General features: G+C 37.2%; 1 protein-coding gene across 1 annotated transcript in view; it reads left to right on the forward strand.

Annotated features, from left to right (window-relative positions):
* The window catches only part of LOC130931457 (RAS guanyl-releasing protein 1-like), a 64554-nt gene that overhangs the window by 1245 nt on the left and 42079 nt on the right, over nucleotides 1-21230 (forward strand). The window contains exons 2-3 of the mRNA XM_057860272.1: nucleotides 2510-2710; nucleotides 4458-4630. Coding sequence (XP_057716255.1) covers nucleotides 2574-2710; nucleotides 4458-4630 — 310 coding nt within the window. The 5' untranslated portion in view covers nucleotides 2510-2573. The remainder of the gene's footprint in view (nucleotides 1-2509; nucleotides 2711-4457; nucleotides 4631-21230) is intronic.

The following is a 21230-nucleotide window of genomic DNA, read 5'->3' on the forward strand; positions in this document are numbered from 1 at the left end:
CCAAAACCGTTTGGCTCACCAACACCGTTCATACACCAAAACGACCATAATTCTCATGCAACGCAGGCTCTCTTTTGTTTGAAAGCCCAAAAATGACCGTTCGCCCAAAAACGTGTTTTTTTTTTTTTTTTTGGGGGGGGGGGGGGGGGGGGGGTGTTCCAATCAAATTTCAAAACACTATTTGTCCTACAATTTTTGTCAAAATCACATCATTTATACATTAAAGAAAAATTACGACACTTTGGGGGACAAAGTTTTATACAGTTTTTGCGAAAAATGCATGGTTTTTCCAAAATTGGCCCAAAAAATACCCATTCATTTCTAATGACCAAAATTTCCCATTGATTTGCAGTGGCCATATTTGCCATTAATTTCAATAGCACAAAAACTTCCACTGATGTCCAACCCAAGGGACCCAACGTTAGTAGGAAATGATCCCGAAAAAGCCCCCAAATCAACAGGAAATGACCCAATATGAACAGAAAGTGACCTTGAAATGCCACCAAATCAACAGGAAGTGAACCAATATCTACAGGAAGTGACTGGAATGCCTCAAAATCAACAGGGAGTGACCTGATAGCAACACTGTTGGAACATATTGCAGAAATTTCGAAAGACATGTGTGAACGTTTTAATTAGAAGAACATCTTAAATCCATCCATCCATCTTCAACACCACTTACTCTTGTCTGGGTCGCGGGGTGCTGGAGCCTACCTCAGCTAACACACACACAAAAAACAAATAATTAGGGCTGTCAAACGATACTTGTTACTGTCGCATTTTCCCCGTTATTTGAGATGATAAATAATCGATCCAAACAAAAAAAATACTCATAAAAAAAAAAAGATTAAAAGGGTAAATATTAGTGCTGTTAAACGATTAAAATTTTTAATCGAGTTAATCACAGCTTGAAAATTAATTAATTGTAATTAATCGCAATTCAAACCATCTATAAAATATGCCATATTTTTCTGTAAATTATTGTTGGAATGGAAAGATAAGACAAGACGGATATATACATTCAACATACTGTACATAAGTACTGTATTTGTTTATTATAACAATAAATCAACAAGATGAAATTAACATTATTAACATTCTGTTAAAGCGACCCATTGATAGAAAGACTTGTAGTTCTTAAAAGATAAATGTTAGTACAAGTTATTGAAATTGAAGAAGAAGAAGAAATTGAAACTGTCAAATTTTGTATGAAAACCCCTCTTAAAATTCTCATTTTAATAAAATTTGTAAAATTTTCAATCAAAAAATAAACTAGTAGCTCGCCATTGTTGATGTCAATAATTACTAGGGCTGTCAAAATTATCGCGTTAACGGGCGGTATTTAATTTTTTAAATTAATCACATTAAAATATTTGACGCAATTAACGCACATGCCCCGCTCAGACAGATTTAAATGACAGTACAGTGAAATGCCTACTTGTTAATTGTGTTTTATGTAGTTTTGCCGCCCTCTGCTGGCGCTTGGGTGCCACTGATTTTATAGGCTTCAGCACCCATCAGCATTGTGTAAGTAATTATTGACATCAACAATGGCGGGCTACTAGTTTATTTTTTGATTGAAAATTTAACAAAAAATTTTTTATTACAACGAAAACATTAAGAGGGCTTTTAATATAAAATTTCTATAATTTGTACTAACATTTATCTTTTAAGAACTACAAGCCTTTCTATCCATGGATCGCTTTAAGAGAATGTTAATAATGTTAATGCTTTCTTGTTGATTTATTGTTATAATAAACAAATACAGTCCTTATGTGCGGTATGATGAATGTATATATCCATCTTGTGTCATAGCTTTCAATTCCAACAATAATTTACAGAAATATATGGCATATTTTATAGATGGTTTGAATTGCGATTAATTACGATTAATTAATTTTTAAGCTGTAATTAACGCGATTAAAAATTTTAATCGTTTGACAGCCCTAATAATTACACAATGTTCATGGTGCTTAAAAAATCAGTCGCACCAAAGCGCCAGCAGAGGGAGACAAAAAAGCACAAGTAACAAGTGGACATGACACTGTTCTGTCATTTTAATCGTTTGAGCGGGGCATGTGCGTTAATTGCGTCAAATATTTTAACGTGAACTTTTTTGGGGGGGGGGGCACTACTTCGCGGTTTTTCACTTATCACTGCAGGTTCTGGTCCCGATTAAGTGCAAAAAACGAGGGATCACTGTGTTAGTTTAGGGATTTTTAAATTTAAGATATTTTCCACGGTGTCACCATGGTAGATTTTCCAGTGAAAAGGATCAAATTACATTATAGAGTACAAATCTGTAATTTTTCAGTAGCCTAAACACCTGTCAAAGTGACTTTTTGCAACAGAGCGTGACGCTCTCAGAGGAGTTCCTCTGCCCACTCTGCAGTGCAGTTAATGACATGCCGACCACAGTGCAGCCTGCCTCCCGCCCACAAACAAGCTGTGTCTGAATGTTGCCTGTTGCTTGTGTCACGTCCATTGACGACTGTGCGTGTGTGTGTAGTGTTTGTGTGTGTGTGCACGCAGCATGCCGCTAAGAGGACCGGTGAGGCGAGCACAGTGATCAGATGCTCCCATCGAGGAGGACGCAGATGGACAGCTTAGTACAGCCTCTTGTAGCCCAGTACCTTGCCATGGGCTGTCAATCAAAAGACAACAACAAAAGTGAAAGTATTGCCACGGATGATAAGGGGAAAGACGATGCGTAAGTGTCACAGAATTTCTTACTCTTTCACCTTGCGGTTTTTCAACTTATTTTGTTTAAGCAAGTTTTTAAATGTGTGTAGTTTTTTAATTAAAACTCTCTACTTAATGCATACTGCATTCATGTTTTTATTTGGAAAATATTGAGTAAAACTGATCTGAAGTTTGCAAAAAAGTTGAGAAAGCTTGCTTTCTTCTTTTAAAGAAAAGAATTCCTTTCTTTGTCAGCCACCGTGCTAAAGTGGATGTCCGTAATTAGTGGTATTTCCCACTGTTAAAGGAAGGAAATGAGAACAATGCATATTATCTCAAGGGAGTGCCTTTAAACAGAAGCTATCTTTTGAACTTTACTGTTTGTTGGGTATTTGTGACAAGTACGGTACTCACATTTTATTTTAGGGAAACGGAATCCAAGACTTGAAAACTTTCTGCTATTTTTAAAGATTTTCTGTATCACATGCTGTTTACTTAAATCTATGAATTATTTACCTGGAAAGAATACATGTAAACCATCTCTTCTTCCTTCATGCACTCGCACAAGGCGCCATTTTTACATCTTTTCACTTTCTCAAGTTACAAGAAAACGAACCAGTGACAATGAGAAGTGTTGACTGGTGCCGTCTATTATACAGCTTTATTTCAGAATATCGACTGATACATTTTCAGCAATCACAAAAATCATGGCATTGCTGTCAAAATTTAAAAATGCTTCCTGCATGATTGACCAAAAACTACATGGTTCTACTTACGGAATACCGTAATTTTTGGATGATAAGCCGCTACTTTTTTCCTTCATTTTGAATCCCAATAGTCCAGTGCAGCTTATTTGTTGATTTATTTGGGGTAATAGGTAGCACTTATTTAATTATGACACTATCATGGGCGTTACTGAATGCTTATGACAGATGTCATTAAGTGTCATCCAGCAAATTATGTCACCAACTCCATTTATGTCCAGCTCAGATCTTTTACATCCATTTAAAAGTGAGATAATTTGCCGGCGGACACAAAATGACATCTATCATAAGCATTCATTATGATTGTCTTATGACAGTCTTATGGCACCACTGTCAAATAAAGTGTCACCAAATACCATAATTAGCAATTAACGAAACAACTCGAACAGTAACTGAAGAAATAACTAGCACAGAACATGATTTTTTTTTTTTTTTGTTATTTACATCTGTAGCGCTGCAATGCATGCTAGGAGGCATGTTGGACGACAACAGTGTTGACAGCAGGTGGCAGCAGAGGTTGACTGTCTCCTTCAAGGGAGCAGTGATGACCAAATGAAGCTTCTTGAAGCTATGAAGCTTTGCAGCCAATTGGTTCAAAGCTTCACGGTGGTTCATTTGGTCTTATGCCAGTCTTATGATGCTGCTGTCAAATAAAGTGTTACCGGTTAATATCTTTTGATGTGAATATCCCATAATAGAGTGAAGACAGCTGTGGCTTATAGTCCAGTGCGGCTCATCGATGAATAAATACTGTTTTCATGTCAAATTTGGTGTGTGGCGCCTTATAGCCCGAATATTACGGTATTTGTACTTGATTACTTTTTCCCACTACAGTTGTTTCTTGCAAACCATCAAAATAACAGTTCTATCCCCAATATCATCGTCTTTTAACATAACTTTGAGCTCCTTAAAATACAAGAAAAGATAGATTTTTGGATGAGTCGTTGTTAATAGTTCCTAATTGAAAAACACGATGCCATTAACAATATTATGTCGGTCCGCTTCTTTAAGGAGAGGGACTCCAGGATGTGGCTCCAGGTCTAGAGTTTCCCCTCCAGGACGTCCTCAAAGGTTCCACAAACCTGGTCAGGTCCAGATCCCCATGGGGAAACCCACGATGTCACTGGGCCATCTTAACAAGGCCAGCTGGGAGGAGCTCATCCATGCTTGTTTGCAGGCCTTTGGTAAGTTTTATCTGACTTTTTTGACACGTTTTGTTGATTATTTTCTGCTTTGATTTAGCTTTCAGTCATAGACTCAGTCTAGTGAGTGTGATGTTTGTTGCATATGTTGACGAACTGTTTTTGTCTTATCCTGGAAGGATGGCGGGTGGGCAGGGGCTATTTTCGAATGCACAGCAGGTTGATCGAGTAGGTCGGATCAAGCAAGTCGACATAATTGGCTTCATTAAGTTGTCAGGAGAGCTTTCTGAGTTTTAGTGATTATATCTCTGGAAAGAGAAGCATTGAAAGTGCTGTTACCCTGGTTACGCAAATGGAGCAATAGGGGAGGCGTTACAATGGACTGCACATAAAAGGCTATCCCATAAACAGCAATCGTCAGTGGCGAGCGAGAAGTAGGTTCAAGTTTTTGTTGCTACATTAAATTTGAGAATGTGTGTGGGGTTTTAAAGAGAATTTAAAGGTATTAAAGAAAGTATACGGCCATTCGAATGTATTTAGGTTAATGGGCAACATTTTATTTGACAGCGGTGTCATAACAATGCCATAAGACTGTCATAATTATGGCATGACACTATCATGAGCATTAGTGGATGCTTATTAGACATGATGCACATCAGACAATGCTTCTAATCAAGACATTTCTTACCAGATGTGTGTTTTGTAGTGGGCAAGACAGCTTTATACCACTCATCAGTGATTGGGCACACACCTGACTTAAATTGTTTGGTAAAAAATGGTTTTAATCGCTCTTTAAGTCTCCTTAAGCAGAGGGTTCACTTATTTGGCCCTCTTCTGTCATTGTTTGTATGCTATCCTCATTAAAATATGAAAATCAATAAATGTTTGGGTGGTTTAAGTGAAAGCAGACACTGTTTTCTCATCTGTGTGGTTTTGACAAAGATCCGATCACATTTGATGGTGATTTATTTCAGAAATGTTAGAAATTCCAAAAGGTTCAGATACTTTTTCATTGCACTGTAATTGATGGATGGATGACGGATGCTAGATGTTCAACTCGGCTAAAGAAAACTCATTCAGTTACCATGCGACCGTGCTGCCATCTGGTGTTGAATGAAAGAGCCCCTTATATATGTATATGTATATACTGTATGTATATAGAGTTCCTCTATATACTAGCCAAAAATGACATCTTTATAATGAGTAAAACAGACGTTATGGCCCACAGAAATCAAGGGGACGCCGGCATCTCCAACTGTACAGCGTGGAGTGCAAAGGATTAAGTGATGTCTTAATTGATTTGGCTTCCTGCTGTACGCTGAAAACATTTTTAGACTCTGTAAACAGAGTGGTCTTTCCACATCTCCCACTCTATTAAAAGTTAAAGGCAAACGTTACATACGCTTTGTTATATTTCATCAACTTGGCTCTTCATATCTCTAGTGGTCTTTGCTGTGTGCTCTTGTTTGGTTCAAAAATACTATGCAGTCTGAAAATGAGAGCTCCACCGCCACCCACTGAGTGGATGTGCAATTACACTGTATTCAAGTACGGCAAAAAAAAGTAGTGTAGTAGTGTAGTAGTTCACTCGCCTGACTCACTTTGCAGGCAGCGTGAGATCAGTTCCTGCTTAGTGAGTGTGAATGTAAGTGTGTATAGGTCTATGTTTGTGATCGACTGGTAACCAATCCCTAAGACCTTTGTATTGGATTAGCAATATAGAAAAATGATGCAAAGAAAAAAATCGACTCACCTGTAAAACCTCTTCAACTAAACAAAATGGCATCAAAGCAATTTATTAAAAAAGGTAATGGAATAAAACATTTCATAATTTCCGTGTTGACCAATCATTGATAGGAACAAAAATATCGCGTCACATCTGAAAAACTAAAGCTTTTCTTGAAGCAGGACTCTATATCATGATACACTATGACATTGATATTTTCCCCATCTTAATTAGTACAAAAGGTTGTTTGATACCGTTAATATGGTGCCCCATGTGCCCACATCACAAAGGGACCCCTAAGGTCGGCGAGTTCCATCTGCGATTTAAGTGCTATTTGAAGAACAACCCGATGGTACCTTCAGGCCCAGCTGAGGCAAAAGGTCAATTCTCCACATCGCGTCGCTCACAGGGTGCTAGGCCTTTGAAGAACATACCACTGTGAGCTGTCGATCAATACTCGCTGACATCATTGCCCGTCAACCTCGGGACCACAGTGGTTTGCTGTACCTCAACCAGATTAACCTTTAAAAGGGACGTATTGAGCATTTTTTCCGCATTAAACAACACATATTTGCCATGCCTGGCTACAAAATAATTTTACAAGTATGTATTGGCGATTGTCCTATAGCAAGGAAGGATTTTCTCACTATTATAACAAGGGGTACAATTTAAATCAAGCCAGCAGAAACAGTTTTGGCCGACCTACTATTACAATGTCCCGTTTTCCCTGGAAATGTACACTTTGAAAATATACAGTGGGGCAAATAGGTATTTAGTCAACCACTAATTGTGCAAGTTCTCCCACTTGAAAATATTAGAGAGACCTGTAATTGTCAACATGGGTAAACCTCAACCATGAGAGACAGAATGTAGAGAAAAAAAAAAACAGAGAATCACATTGTTTGATTTTTAAAGAATTTATTTGCAAATCATGGTGGAAAATAAGTACCCTAATTTTCGGACTATAAGCCGCTACTTTTTTCCCTCATTTTGAATCCTGCGGCTTATAGTCCAGTGCGGCTTATTTGATGATTTATTTGGGTTAATAGGTAAAACTTTATTTGACAGCGGCATCATAAGACTGTCATAAGAACGTCATAATTATGACATGACACTATCATGGGCATTACTGAATGCTTATGACAGATGTCAATATGTGTAATGTGGCATATTATGTCACTAACTCCATTTATGTCCAGCTTAGATCTTTTACGTCCATTCAAAAGTGAGATAATTTGCTGGATGACACTAACCGACATCGATTATAAGCATTCAATAATGCTTATGACAGTGTCATGTAATAATTATGACAGTATTATGGCAGCACTATCCAAGAAAATGTTATCAAATATAATAGCTAGCAATTAATGAAACAACTGGAACAGTAACTGAAGAAATAAGTAGCAGAGAACATGAATTTTGATTGTTATTTACATCTGTAGTGCCGCAATGCATGCTAGGAGGAATGCTGGATGAGAACAGTGTTGACAACAGGTGGCAGCAGAGGTTGACTGTCTCCCCCAAGGGAGCAGTGATGGCCAAATGAAGATTTTTGAAACAATAAGGCTTTGCAGCCAATTGGTTCAAAGCTTCATGGTGGTTCATTTGGTATCATGACAGTCTTATAATGCCTTTGTCAAATGAAGTGTTACCAGTTAATATCTTTTGGTGTAAATATCCCATAATACAATGAGGACAAGTGCGGCTTATAGTCCAGTGCGGCTTATCTATGAACAAATGCCGTTTTCATGTCAAATTTGGTGGCTGGCGGCTTATAGTCAGGTGCGCCTTTTAGTCCAGAAATTACGGTATTTGGTCAATACCAAAAGTTCATCTCAATACTTTGCTATGTACCGTTTGTTGGCAATAACGGAGGCCAAACATTTTCTGTAACTCTTCACAAGCTTTTCACACACTGTTGCTGGTATTTTGGCCCATTCCTCCATGCTGATCTCCTCTAGAACAGTGATGTTTTGGGGCTGTCATTGGGCAAAACGGACTTTCAACTCCCTCCACAGATTTTCTATGGGGTTGAGATCTAGAGACTGGCTAGGCCACTCCAGTACATTGAAATGCTTCTTACGAAGCCACTCCTTTGTTGCCCTGGTTGTGTGTTAGGGATCATTGTCATGCTGAAAGACCCAGCCACATCTCATCTTCAATGCCCTTGCTGATTGAAGGAGATTTTCACTCAAAATCTCTCAATACATGGCCCATTCATTCTTTCCTTTACACAGATCAGTCGTCCCGGTCCCTATGCAGAAAACAGCCCCGAAGCATGATGTTTCCACCCCCATGCTTCACAGTGGGTACGGTGCAATTCAGTATTCTTTTTCCTCCAAACACGAGAACCTGTGTTTCTACCAAAAAATTCTATTTTGGTTTCATCTGACCATAACACATTCTTCCAGTCCTCTTCTGGATCGTCCAAATGCTCTCTAGCGAACCGCAAATGGGCCTGGCCGTGTACATTCTTCAGCACGGGGACATGTCTGGCAGTGCAGGATTTGAGTCCCTGGCGGTGCATTGTGTTAGTGATAGTAGCCTTTGTCACTGTGGTCCCAGCTCTCTGTAGGTCATTCAGTAGGTCCCCCGTGTGGTTCTGGGATTTTTGCTCACCGTTCTTGTTATCATTTTGACGCCACGGGGTGAGGAGGGAGTTGAAAGTCCGTGTTGCCCAACGACAGCCACAAAACATCACTGCTCTAGAGGAGATCTGCATGGAGGAATGGGGCAAAATACCAGCAACAGTGTGTGAAAAGCTTGTGAAGAGTTACAGAAAACGTTTGGCCTCTGTTATTGCCAACAAAGGGTACATAACAAAGTATCAAGATTAACTTTTGGTATTGACCAAATACTTATTTTCCACCATGATTTGCAAATAAATTCTTTAAAAATCAAACAATGTGATTTTCAGTTTTTTTTTTTCCCCAAATTCTGTCTCTCATGGTTGAGGTTTACCCATGTTGACAATTACAGGCCTCTCTAATATTTTCAAGTGGGAGAACTTGCACAATTAGTGGTTGACTAAATACTTATTTGCCCCACTGTATGAATTCCTGATGGCCTTGGGCAGACCACATTCACATGACGAAATACAGGATTCGTGATGGCCGAGCGAGGCTTTGTTGGTGCTTCATACCTTTTCATGAAAACCAGTTCATTGCTCTATTATATTTTATTCTGTCTATCCGTCCATCCATCTAAATTTGCAACTCAGTCAGTAAATTTAGAATAAACAACCTTTCACAAAATCACAAAACAAACCTACTCCTTTACTCTCATTTTTTTTTTTAATGTATGCCACTAAATTTAACAGTATTCCAAATCCCAGATATTATATTACAGAAGCTGATGCATGCTAATCGTTTCTGTGGATTAGCAGCTAGTTATAAATGCAAATTTGAATTGCTGTTGTTGAAGATGAAACAGATTTTTAATTTCATTTTTTATTGTAGTTCCATTCTGTAAGTGTTGATGTCATGAGCAGCTGAGTAAAGGCTGCAAACCACACGGACGTCTGTCATTGGCGTTTTGGAGTTTAGCTCCCTGTCTAGCTAAGACTTAGCTCCAAAGTCTTGGCGAGGAGGGTACAATGAGGTATAATACATGTTTTTGGATAGTTATTTTGAGATCTGGGGAGCATTTAGGGGTACTTAAAGGGTTAATTCGGACTTGCGCGGAAATTCGGGTTACGTCGCCAGCATAGGAACTAGGCATATGCCGGTATGAGATTTTGACGGTATGATAACCTTAAGCAAAAATACCGCGGCTTCACGGTATCACGGTAATTATAGCTCTAAAATATGTTATTTTGAGATGCATGGGTTATAAAAAAAAAAAAAAACTAGGGCTGTCAAACGATTAAACTTTTTAATCGAGTTAATTACAGCTTAAAAATTAATTGTAATTAATCGCAATTGAAACCATCTATGAAATATGCCGTATTTTTCTGTAAATTGTTGTTGGAATGGAAAGATAAGACACAAGACGGATATATACATTCAACATACTGTACATAAGTACTGTATTTGTTTATTATAACAATTAATCAACAAGATGGCATTAACATTATTAACAATCTCTTAAAGCGATCTATGGATAGAAAGACTTGTAGTTCTTAAAAGATAAATGTTAGTACAAGTTATACAAATTTTATATTAAAACCCCTCTTATTATTTTCGTTTTAATAACATTTGTAAAATTTTCAATCAAAAATAAACTAGTAGCTCGCCATTGTTGATGTCAATAATTACACCATGCTCACTCATTTTGCTGAAACCCATAAAATCATTTGGACCCAATCTGTTTGAGCGGGGCATGTGCGTTAATTGCGTCAAATATTTTAACGTGATTAATTAAAAAAATTAATTACTTCCGTTAACGCGATAATTTTGACAGCCCTAAAAAAAACTGTTTTTTATTTTTCACAACATATTTGCAAATTGGGAACATCAACATGAATGTAATGTTAAACAAAAAATAAATAAAAATATTTTAAATAAAATTGAAATAAATAGACCTTGAAGACGAAAGCCACAGCTCTAGTTGCTCAACATTAGAACAAGAACCTTTGGTAATATAGAACTGGACTTAAACAATATATCATCAAATTGATTTTATGTAAAACACATACTACTTCTACTATTAATATTAACTAGTTGAATATTAATGTAGAGCGAGAGTAAGAGACAGAGCACGTGCGTATGACCCGTCCCATTATTTACACATTATACACACACACCCACAAACAAACCCTCTCTCAACACAGAAAGTCACCAGAGAGAAAAAACACCACAGGCTGTATTATAAAAATGTTATTATGAACAGATTTTTACAATGGCCGAAGACTTTACAAAAGTAGGCTAATGGTAGAGAGGAAACTAGTTAGCAGTCTTGGCATGCTAACTAACCCCGTTATCTGCCTCGTAGGGCTGGGCGATATGGCCTTAAGTACGTATCACGATAAATTGAGCAGATTTACCTCGATAACGATAAATGACGATAAATTCGCCCAAGCAGACTGTTATATAATTTGAAAATTTGAATCAATGCATGGAATACAAATTAACCGTTTCTCGTTAAATCTATTTAACCAGCTTTCAATTTAACAATTGCACATGCAGTCTAAACATTAAGTATTTAAAAAAATATTGTAAACAATAAGGATTCTAGTGGGAAGATTTATAACAGCTTGTCTGACTTGAAAAATGTATAACATTATAAAAATCAATATGACGACTGTGCAAACATGTCATTCTAACACAAATGACTTGCAGCTTTAACAGTACACTTCAGACAACTTATTGGTAATGGCTGCTGTGACATAATTATTCAACACAAGTGTTTACGTCAAGGTTTCAGTTTTTTTTTTTCCCCCGAAACATTTTTTAATACATGCACCCCCCACACAGACCCAACCAGATTAAAGCTGTATTGCTCTGATGCCAATGAAACATTTAAGTTTTTATGATGGCAGAATAAAGCAAACACATACAGAAAAATAGCTGTGGCCATTAAACTGTCATATTATATATAGGCTTCACTGTTGGATTATACTTTATGCTGAGTGCTTTACCATCATGAAAGCTTTCAGAGAAATCACACCGAGATGCCAAATAACGCGACATGATGATTGCTACATGAAGTCCGTGCCCAGTCCACTCATCAATTTCAGCCGTTTCGACAAGGTTAGAGCCGCTGTTCGACTCTTTCACGTTCATTTGTAGCCGTTGTTAGCTGCTAGCGTTAGCCTGTGGCTTGGCTACCAGAAGAAAGCACTGAAAGCATCCTCTCCTAATATCGTGAGAACCAGGAAGGACAGCGGGTGAAAACCCGTCTGGAACCCGCCAAGAGTTTACTTAATGTCGGGTGAAAGTTTGGCGAAGCTAACTTAAGCCCGACTCCATCCTGTTTACTTGTAGCGTTAGCCGCTAACGTTAGCCTACCGGGCTTCTGTTTGATTGGCTTCCTGAAAACCACGTGACTCCATACGTAAGCACACTGTCTGCTTTCTTAAAGGGGAATTAACAAAGCCGAACAACACAGCGTCAAAGCGGGATAAAAAGACTATATTTTCTTGTTTTATTAAATTACCGAATTTGCCGACATGGTCAAAATTACGTCGGTCATCGTGAAGAATTTCGGTGACTGTAAATTTTCGGTTTACCGCCCTGCTCTACTGCCTCGTTAACAAGCTTATGTTATAGTACTTGTTTTACCACGCTAGACACACTAAGCACACTGGAGTGAAATCTATCGTAGCTGGTGGGACAGCGTTTACGCACCTTAAATTTTGTGTAAAGTGACAGTTGACGGTCATGTACATGTGAAATCATGTTGGAGGTGTTGCTCTTCCTGGCAACCACCCTCCGCAAGCATGTCTGCTGCCCTTCCTTCTCCTTTCTTCTCACTAGCAGAAGTACTCCCATACTAGCTACTTTGTCTTTTTTTGAGGGGGGTGGGGGGGTGACTCTGATGTAGAGTCACTGACAGACACAGGACAGAGCAACAACCGGAGGGGGAGGGGTGAGTGCTGCCACTCCATTTTTGGGACACAAAAAATAGCTACTACGGTATGACGAAAAATTTTAATGGTTTTGAAACCGTGATGTTTTCATACCAAGGTAAACCTTGAAACTGGTAACCAGCACATGCCTAGTAGGAATGGTACTCGTTTATAACCCGGACACTACCTGTAATATGTTAAGTCCACAACCGCATATATTGGTTTCAGTTTTTTGGAGTTGGACAATATCGGGATATCGGTTATCGGTTAAAAAGTAATTATTGGACAACTGTACATTTTATTATTAGATTCATATTTTTATTTGATTTGATTTTTTTCTCAACACTGTGTCAAATGTCACAACTTTTCGTTCCGTACAGACTTGTGCATGACAGAATGACGAATTAAGTCTATGTATCGATTAAGGGTGTAACGGTACATGTATTTCTATTGAACCGTTTCGGTACGTGGTGCTCAGTTCGGAACGGAGGCGTACCGAAAAGGTTATTTTTCGAGGCTGTGAGTCGATCGGGTTACAGTTTCTTTGTGTAGATTATATTTACTCCGTCTTCTCTACTATAATGAGGACCAACATGGTAGGACAGTATAACCCAGAAACGTCAATGGCGCGACAACGTGACCGCCACGAGAACGCAGTGAAACGCGGGCGTTAAAGTTAATCAGCCAATGCACACCAGTCGCAGGGCAGCCGCGTGTTAGACGCGTCCCAGAAGCGGCTCAACACGACGCACGCGAAAAGAACGGCAGAGTTTATTATTTGACACGAGACGCGGCCCTCCTGCGTCAATACTACGACTGGTGTTCGGCCATTCCTTGCTACGCGGCGAAACGTCCTACAAAATGCTCAGTGCGCTTGTGCAAGCATCCGCACGCATGTGCACATCGGTACTCACTATTTTTGGTTTTATTTAATTTTTTAGAACCTTTTCACTGCCTCAAAGATTTTTGCATGTATTACCCTCTAATACTTTTAACCATTGTGTTTTTTTGTGTTAGCTGTGAAGCAGTTGACCACAATAGTCACGTAGCGTATTTAAACCGTCCTTATTTGATATAACTACATTTAAGTATTTTCTGTAGGCATTTTTTAGAACGCTATGCCTGTATGCATCTAAACAAAACAAGTTTAGAGCGCACGGTAGAACTTTGGGTGTCAAATTCGACTAATGTACGACGTTTCGCCGATGTAGAAGATTTTGGCAGAACACTGGTAGCTAGGATCGGGCCGGAAGTCACTCGTGTAAAAATACGGTGGATCCGGTCGATTTTCAAACTAATATGCAATCATAACCTACTTTTTGAGTCCATCAGATCTCTTGAGTGGTAGATCGGGGCACAGTTGACTTGTCTTTGTCGATTTACTGCTGTCTTCTCTGCTATAATAATAACCAACACGGCCCCGTGTTCAATTCAAAACCCGCCTATCACAACAAAACAAGTAGGAACTAATATTCACATTGGAACTAAAGTTATACAACATAAAATATACAATATAAATGAATACTACATCACATTTGTAAGATATAAACTAGGGCTGTCAAATGATTTAAAAAATTTAACGAGTTAATTACAACCTAAAAATTAATTAATCGTAATTAATCACAATTCAAACCATCTATAAAATATGCCGTATTTTTCTGTAAACTATTGTTGGAATGGAAAGATAAGACACAAGATGGATATATACATTCAACATACGGTAGATAAGTACTGTATTTGTTTATTATAACAATAAATCAACAAGATAGCATTAACATTATTAACATTCTGTTAAAGCGATCCATGGATAGAAAGACTTGTAGTGCTTACAAGATAAATGTTAGAACAAGTTATAGAAATGTTATATTAAAAGCCCTCTTAATGTTTTTGTTTTAATAAAATTTGTAAAGTTTTCAATCAAAAAAGAAACTAGTAGCCCGCCATTGTTGTTGTCAATAATTACACAATGCTCATGGGTGCTTAAGCCCATAAAATCAGTCGCACCCAAGCGCCAGCAGAGGGCGACAAAACTCCAAAAAACACAAGTAACAAGTTGGCATTGAACTGTGCTGTCATTTTAATCTGCTTGAACGGGGCATGTGCGTTAATTGCGTCAAATATTTTAACGTGATTAATTTAAAAAATGAATTACCGCCCGTTAATGCGATAATTTCGACAGCCCTAACATAAAAACATAATAAAATAAATAATAGCCCATTTAAATTAAATAAATTGAAATGCGCTAAAACACCTTTAATTAAATAATAATAATTATACAGAGATCCTGCTTACACAATTAAATTTATTCATTTCTGTGTAGCGCTTTAACTTGAAAAAATCCACCAATAAAGCTTTTGAAAACCGAGGCATTTTATTTGGTAAATACATGTTAAAATCTTTGTCATTGGGATTGCTTTTCTCTTTAGCACAGGACTTCTTTTTTTCTTCTTTCAAAAACAAAGCTGACCAATACGCGGGGTCTGAAAGGCAAATTGTTGTTGGATTATCTTTAAATACCCGCTTCTTTTTGAGCAGAATTCTAGCTTTGTATAGGCTAATGTTCCTATTGTTGAATGCACAAAGGTGTGTAATAAACAACTAGCACATTTATATTTTGCATTTTGTTTTCTTACTGTACCGAAAATGAACCGAACAGTGACCTCAAAACCGAGGTACGTACCGCACCGAGATTTTTGTGTACCGTTACACCCCTATTATCGATGGACTCCAATCACACTGCACATTCGATCCCACCAAGTGACTCATTTGACCAAGAACCAATCAGGTGATTTGAAGCACTCACCGGCTTCATACATCAATCAATTGTGCTGAACGTCATAAATGACATGACTAAACCCCGCCTTGGAACGGTGCTTAGGTACAACTACTTTATGAGTTATGGCTCATGCACCGGAGCCTTGCGTGTCAGCAGCCCATCTTTAGTAGAGGTGCACGATAATTATCGGTCCAATAATAGGAATTATGACGTCATCCCAATAAATCCAATAACATTATTCATCGGTCCGATAATATACTGTATAATGTTTTTGCCACGGTGTCGGTGGATTAGGATGTGTGCGTTTGTTTCCACTCCTGTTTTGCCAGTACGCAAAGTTTTTTTTTACTGTTCTAGATGCCGTATTTTTCCATCACTGAGTGATTAACCTTACTATATCAATTAGCAAATGTTTGCATTTTACAGTGTTAGTTATAAGTTAGTAAATTATTGAGAGACCTTTTGGTTATTGTTAGGCTTGCTGTCCTATAATTGCCAGGTTAAGAAAGTTGTTTCATGGGCCAAGACCACAAAAGTCTCCTGTCCTGTTGCACTAAATGTTTTATCTGGTGACAAAGCACAATACATGTTTGGTTTATGTTTGTTTTAGTTCAGTGCTCATTTTTTAGGGGAACACATAGTCAATGATATTGACTGATTGTGATTGACTCAAATTATATTTATTTGAAAAAATAAATATGGGCACTTTATTTGAAGTCAAAACTGTTCTTGTCTTTGTATAATCTTCATGTCATCATGAAAATTCTGGTTAGGTAAAAGCCAAATCTTTGCCGAATCCACCAATAGTATTTTTGACTTACATGTGTTCAAAAATCCGGGTGAATATACATTTTTAAATTACATATATATATATATATGTGTGTGTGTGTGTTCAAAAACTCGGGTGAATATACATTTTAAAATTACATATATATATTAGGGCTGTCAAAAGTATCGGGTTAACGGGCGTTAATGAATTTTTTTAAATTAATCATGTTAAAATATTTGACGCAATTAACGCATGCACTGAATGACCAGCTCGCACATTGCCTTAAACAGATTACAATGAGGCCGTATATTGACATTAAGAGTGAAGAGAATGCCTAACCGCTTGGGGGCAGCGCCGTTCCATACTAATGTTATTTCTTCTAAACGTGGTAGAAGTAGTAGTTGTGAGATGTTTATGCTGTATGCACAATGCAATGCAAATTGCTATTTGTGCTCCACACATTTCGGTAAGTTTTCTTTCTTTTAGTGGCAATTATGTGTCTCTTGTTGTATTTTGGGTAAGATATGTACAGAGATATGTATTTTATAAAGGCGAGTGGACACAGGTGTTGTCACAGCTGTGGACCGCGCCGTTTATTGGCATAAGCTTCTCCTTCACAACAAACATAAGTATCGTTTAGTGAAAGCACAACAAAAAGCACAACAAAAATAATATTCCTAATATTTCTCTCTCAAAAAAAATAATGTTCACAAAAAGAAAAGCACTTCAGTCTATAGTAATGAGGCCCTATTCTCACAGTTAAACAACAATGCAAAATGAACTGGCATTCCGTATCAAAATAGCTATGCAAAATACACGTAAAACTTACTCAGACTTTGGTCACTCTATTCTTTTTATTGTTATTTTTATTCTTATTATTATTATATTAACTCTACTTTTGATTGAAATTTTTACAAATTTTATTAAAACGAAAACATGAAGAGGGGTTTTAATATAAAATTACTATAACTTGTAACTATAACATTTGTCTTTTAAAAACTACAAGTCTTTCTATCCGTGGATCACTTTAACAGAAATAATGTTAATAATGCCATTTGTGGATTTATTGTTACAATAAACAAATACAGTACTTATGTACAGTATGTTGTATGTATATATCCGCCTTGTGTCTTTCCATTCCAACAATAATTTACAGAAAAATATGGCATATTTTATAGATGGTTCGAATTGTGATTAATTGCGATTAATTACGATTAATTAATTTTTAAGCTGTAATTAACTCGATTAAAAATTTTAATCGTTTGACACCCCTAATATATATACACATATATGTATATATAATGTGTGTAATTTTAAAATGTATATTCACCCGAGGTTTTAAACACATGTAAGTATATATATATATATATATATATATATATATATATATATATATATATATATATATATATATATATATATGTTATCATATCGCTATGGGCCTTGAGGATCATCGATATTGGTATCGGTTTCAAAAAATGGATATCGTGTACCCCTAACCATTAGCATCAAATACTTGCAGATTTTCCCTGTTACAAAATATGTGTAAATTAGGCATTTCAATTAAATCAATGAAGTCCCTGTGCTGGCAAGCATTTTTGTTGGGTGGTTGTGAAAACAAGGATGGGGCAATTGTTTACCTTACGGGGAGTTATTCCTTCCTGTTGGGCTTTTATGCCTTTATGAGTCTATCTTTGCTGCTTGCAGTTAGTATTGAAGTGGCTAAAGCATTCAGAAAATAACGCTTGAGCGACATAAAAGCTTTCAGGAGACTTCACTATACAGTATATTGTGTTTTGGGCATTTTACCCACAAGTTATCATTACTTCCTTTTGTGCATTTATGACTTATAGGGGTGTATAAGTAGGTTAAATATTAAACAAATATGCTTGAATGCAACAGAGGTTTCCATCCGGAATGCACCATGTTGTGTGGTGGACTAGTGTGACCGCTGGCTTAAACAGGTAATGGCTGAGTGGCACTAACACTGCCCAAGCTGCAGGATATGAGGGTTGGAGTGCAGCTGGAGAGGCTGGTTGCTTTCAGATAACACAGATTGGAAAATGTGTTGCCATGGTGTGCGGAGTCTATCCAAGGTGATAAAAGTGCGTTCAATCACCCGATGGCCTTAAATTCTCGAGAGGAAGTGCTACACCGAATCATGAATGAAGCACGCGCTTTTCAAATGTTCATCATATTGTGATGTATTTCGTCTTATTGTCTACCAGTGTCTTTCTTGTTCATGTTAACACTTCAGCACAGCCTGCAGTGGTTTTTCTCAGAAGATAAATGGTCAGGAAAAGGTAGATGTGCTCTGAAATTTTAGCTCAGCCCTCGTCTTATGTGGTTTTGCTCTGTTTTGTGCGCATTCTGTCTCACATCAAGACAGTCGGTGTCTATCTCAAGACAATAGAGGAAGTGATTCTGTGTAAATTGGAAAAAAAAGAGGAACAGAACATTTCTGATCATTTCAGAAGTCCATACGGTTACAAAGGTCAATGCGCCCAATGACATCATTTGTTAGAGTGTGTACAACAGTGGTTTTTCAGCTGGGTAGAGGGATGGGAATTGTTTGCATAGACGTCACACCAATGACATTACCCAAATCCCTAGATTACAAGCCTCTTATGTTGCGTTATTCCGGTTTTGCAATAAATACATAAGACACACACTCACAAAAATGAGGTGTATAATGGGACAATAGCGAAATTTGACGTTTTAATTTTTTGTTTATCACCACTACACTGTCTCACAAGCAATCACACACCAGAAATAGAAAGCTTATTTAAAAAAATAAAATACTAGGGCTGCAGCTATCGATTATTTTAGTAGTCGATTAATCAATGAACTAGTTAGTTCGAATAATCGAGTAATCGGATAAAAATGATAAAAAATGTAAATACCTGAGCTGAGCCTCGAACGGTATAAAAAAATAAATAATTGAGGATCTATGTACAACAATTGGCCAACTTACATAGCAAAAGTTTGCTAGCTTAAATGCTATAAAATGCTTACATTTTTTTTTTTTTTTTTTTACAATGCTCTTACCAAATGGTTCGGACACATATTCCCACAAAAAATGGCTGAATATACCTATAAACTAAATTATGAATGCATTAAACAAAAAAATTAGCCCAAACAAAAACTTAGCTTATTTTGGTCTGAACAGGGAGCAGCTCAATTCAGCCACATGAAATGAGGCAGACTAGAGGGCAGTGTATCCACCCAAATCAATAATACTAAATGCACTTTCAAAACAAACCATTACAACGCATCTTTAATTAAAAGAATACTCGAAGCAGCAAAATTTAATTTGAATCTTATTTTTTTTTAATCGAATACTCAAGTTAATCGATTAATCGTTGCAGTACTAAATAATACGTTGATGTAGGATTGCAGCTATTGATTATTTTATTAGTCGATCAATCTGTTCGAATAATCAATCGGATTAGGAACATAGAATGCGTTGCAGAATAAAATTTTAGGAGATGCAAAACAAAGGCTTGCTAAGATTCCACTTTCAAAAGAGCATGAAATGCAAATGCAAAATAAAATTCCCGAGTGTTTCTTCAAATTTTGCTGAATTGCAATTTAATAAAAAAAAAAAAAAAACCTGAGTTTAGCCTCAAACTGTATTAAAAAATAATAAATGATGATCTAAGCACAATAAGAAAACAATTGGCTAGCTTGAATAGCAAAAGTCCGCTAGCTTAAATGCTATAAAATGCTAACTTTTTTTTTTTTTTTTTTTTAACATTGCTTTTAAAGGGATCCACGGGTAGAAAGACTTGTAGTTCTTAAAGGATAACGTTACTATGAGCTAAAATAATTTGATATTAAAGTCCCTCTTGATATTTTGGTTTTTATACAATTTGTGGTAGGTCACCATTGTTGTTGACGTCACAGAGCAGTGACCAATGTTCCCTCCAAGCTGCGCACGTGCGCAATCGCGCACTACTTGCACATACTCAGCGCACAAGAAAATCATTGCAGCCCACAAAATAAAATTAAACAGAAACGTATTATAGAATCACTGTCAGCGCCGCAGTAATGTGTCAGCGCAACAGTCCTATTGGTGCATTGGATATATCAACACGGCAAGTTCAACTGTCGGCGCGTTCGATACGGCAACGCGCCGCTCCTATTGGTGGTGAAAAGTGAGCTTGACTGCTGTGCTAATTTACTGAAGCAAAATCCTGTTGCCAATCTTTGCAAGCGCGACAATATTAATTAATATCTAATTTTAGAACTGATATAATCTAGTTAATTAGACCAACGACTTAGTTTTCTGTACCATTTTACAACATAACTCAAGGAACGACAGGTGTCTAGCCAATAATACGATACAATTCACTTCACTTAGGCTGCGCAGCCAATCATAACATTAACAGTGTTGTGCATACAGTGGGACAAATAAGTATTTAGTCAACCACTTATTTTTCAAGTTCTCCCACTTGAAAATATTAGAGAGGCTTGTAATTGTCAACATGGGTAAACCTCAACCATGAGAGACAGAATGTGGAAGAAAAACCCAGAAAATCACATTGTTTGATTTTTAAAGAATTTATTTGCAAATCATGGTGGAAAATAAGTATTTGGTCAATATTAAGAGTTCATCTCAATACTTTGTTATTTACCCTTTGTTGGCAATAACGGAGGCCAAACGTTTTCTGTAACTCTTCATAAGCTTTTCACATACTGTTGCTGGTATTTTGGCCCATTCCTCCATGCAGATCTCCTCTAGAGCAGTGATGTTTTGGGGCTGTCGTTGGGCAACACAGACTTTCAACTCCCTCCACAGATTTTCTATGGGGTTGAGATCTGGAGATTTTCACGCAAAATATCTCGATACATGACCCCGTT

Source organism: Corythoichthys intestinalis, chromosome 15, assembly GCF_030265065.1.
Source record: "Corythoichthys intestinalis isolate RoL2023-P3 chromosome 15, ASM3026506v1, whole genome shotgun sequence".
In the NCBI taxonomy this organism is placed as follows: domain Eukaryota; kingdom Metazoa; phylum Chordata; class Actinopteri; order Syngnathiformes; family Syngnathidae; genus Corythoichthys; species Corythoichthys intestinalis.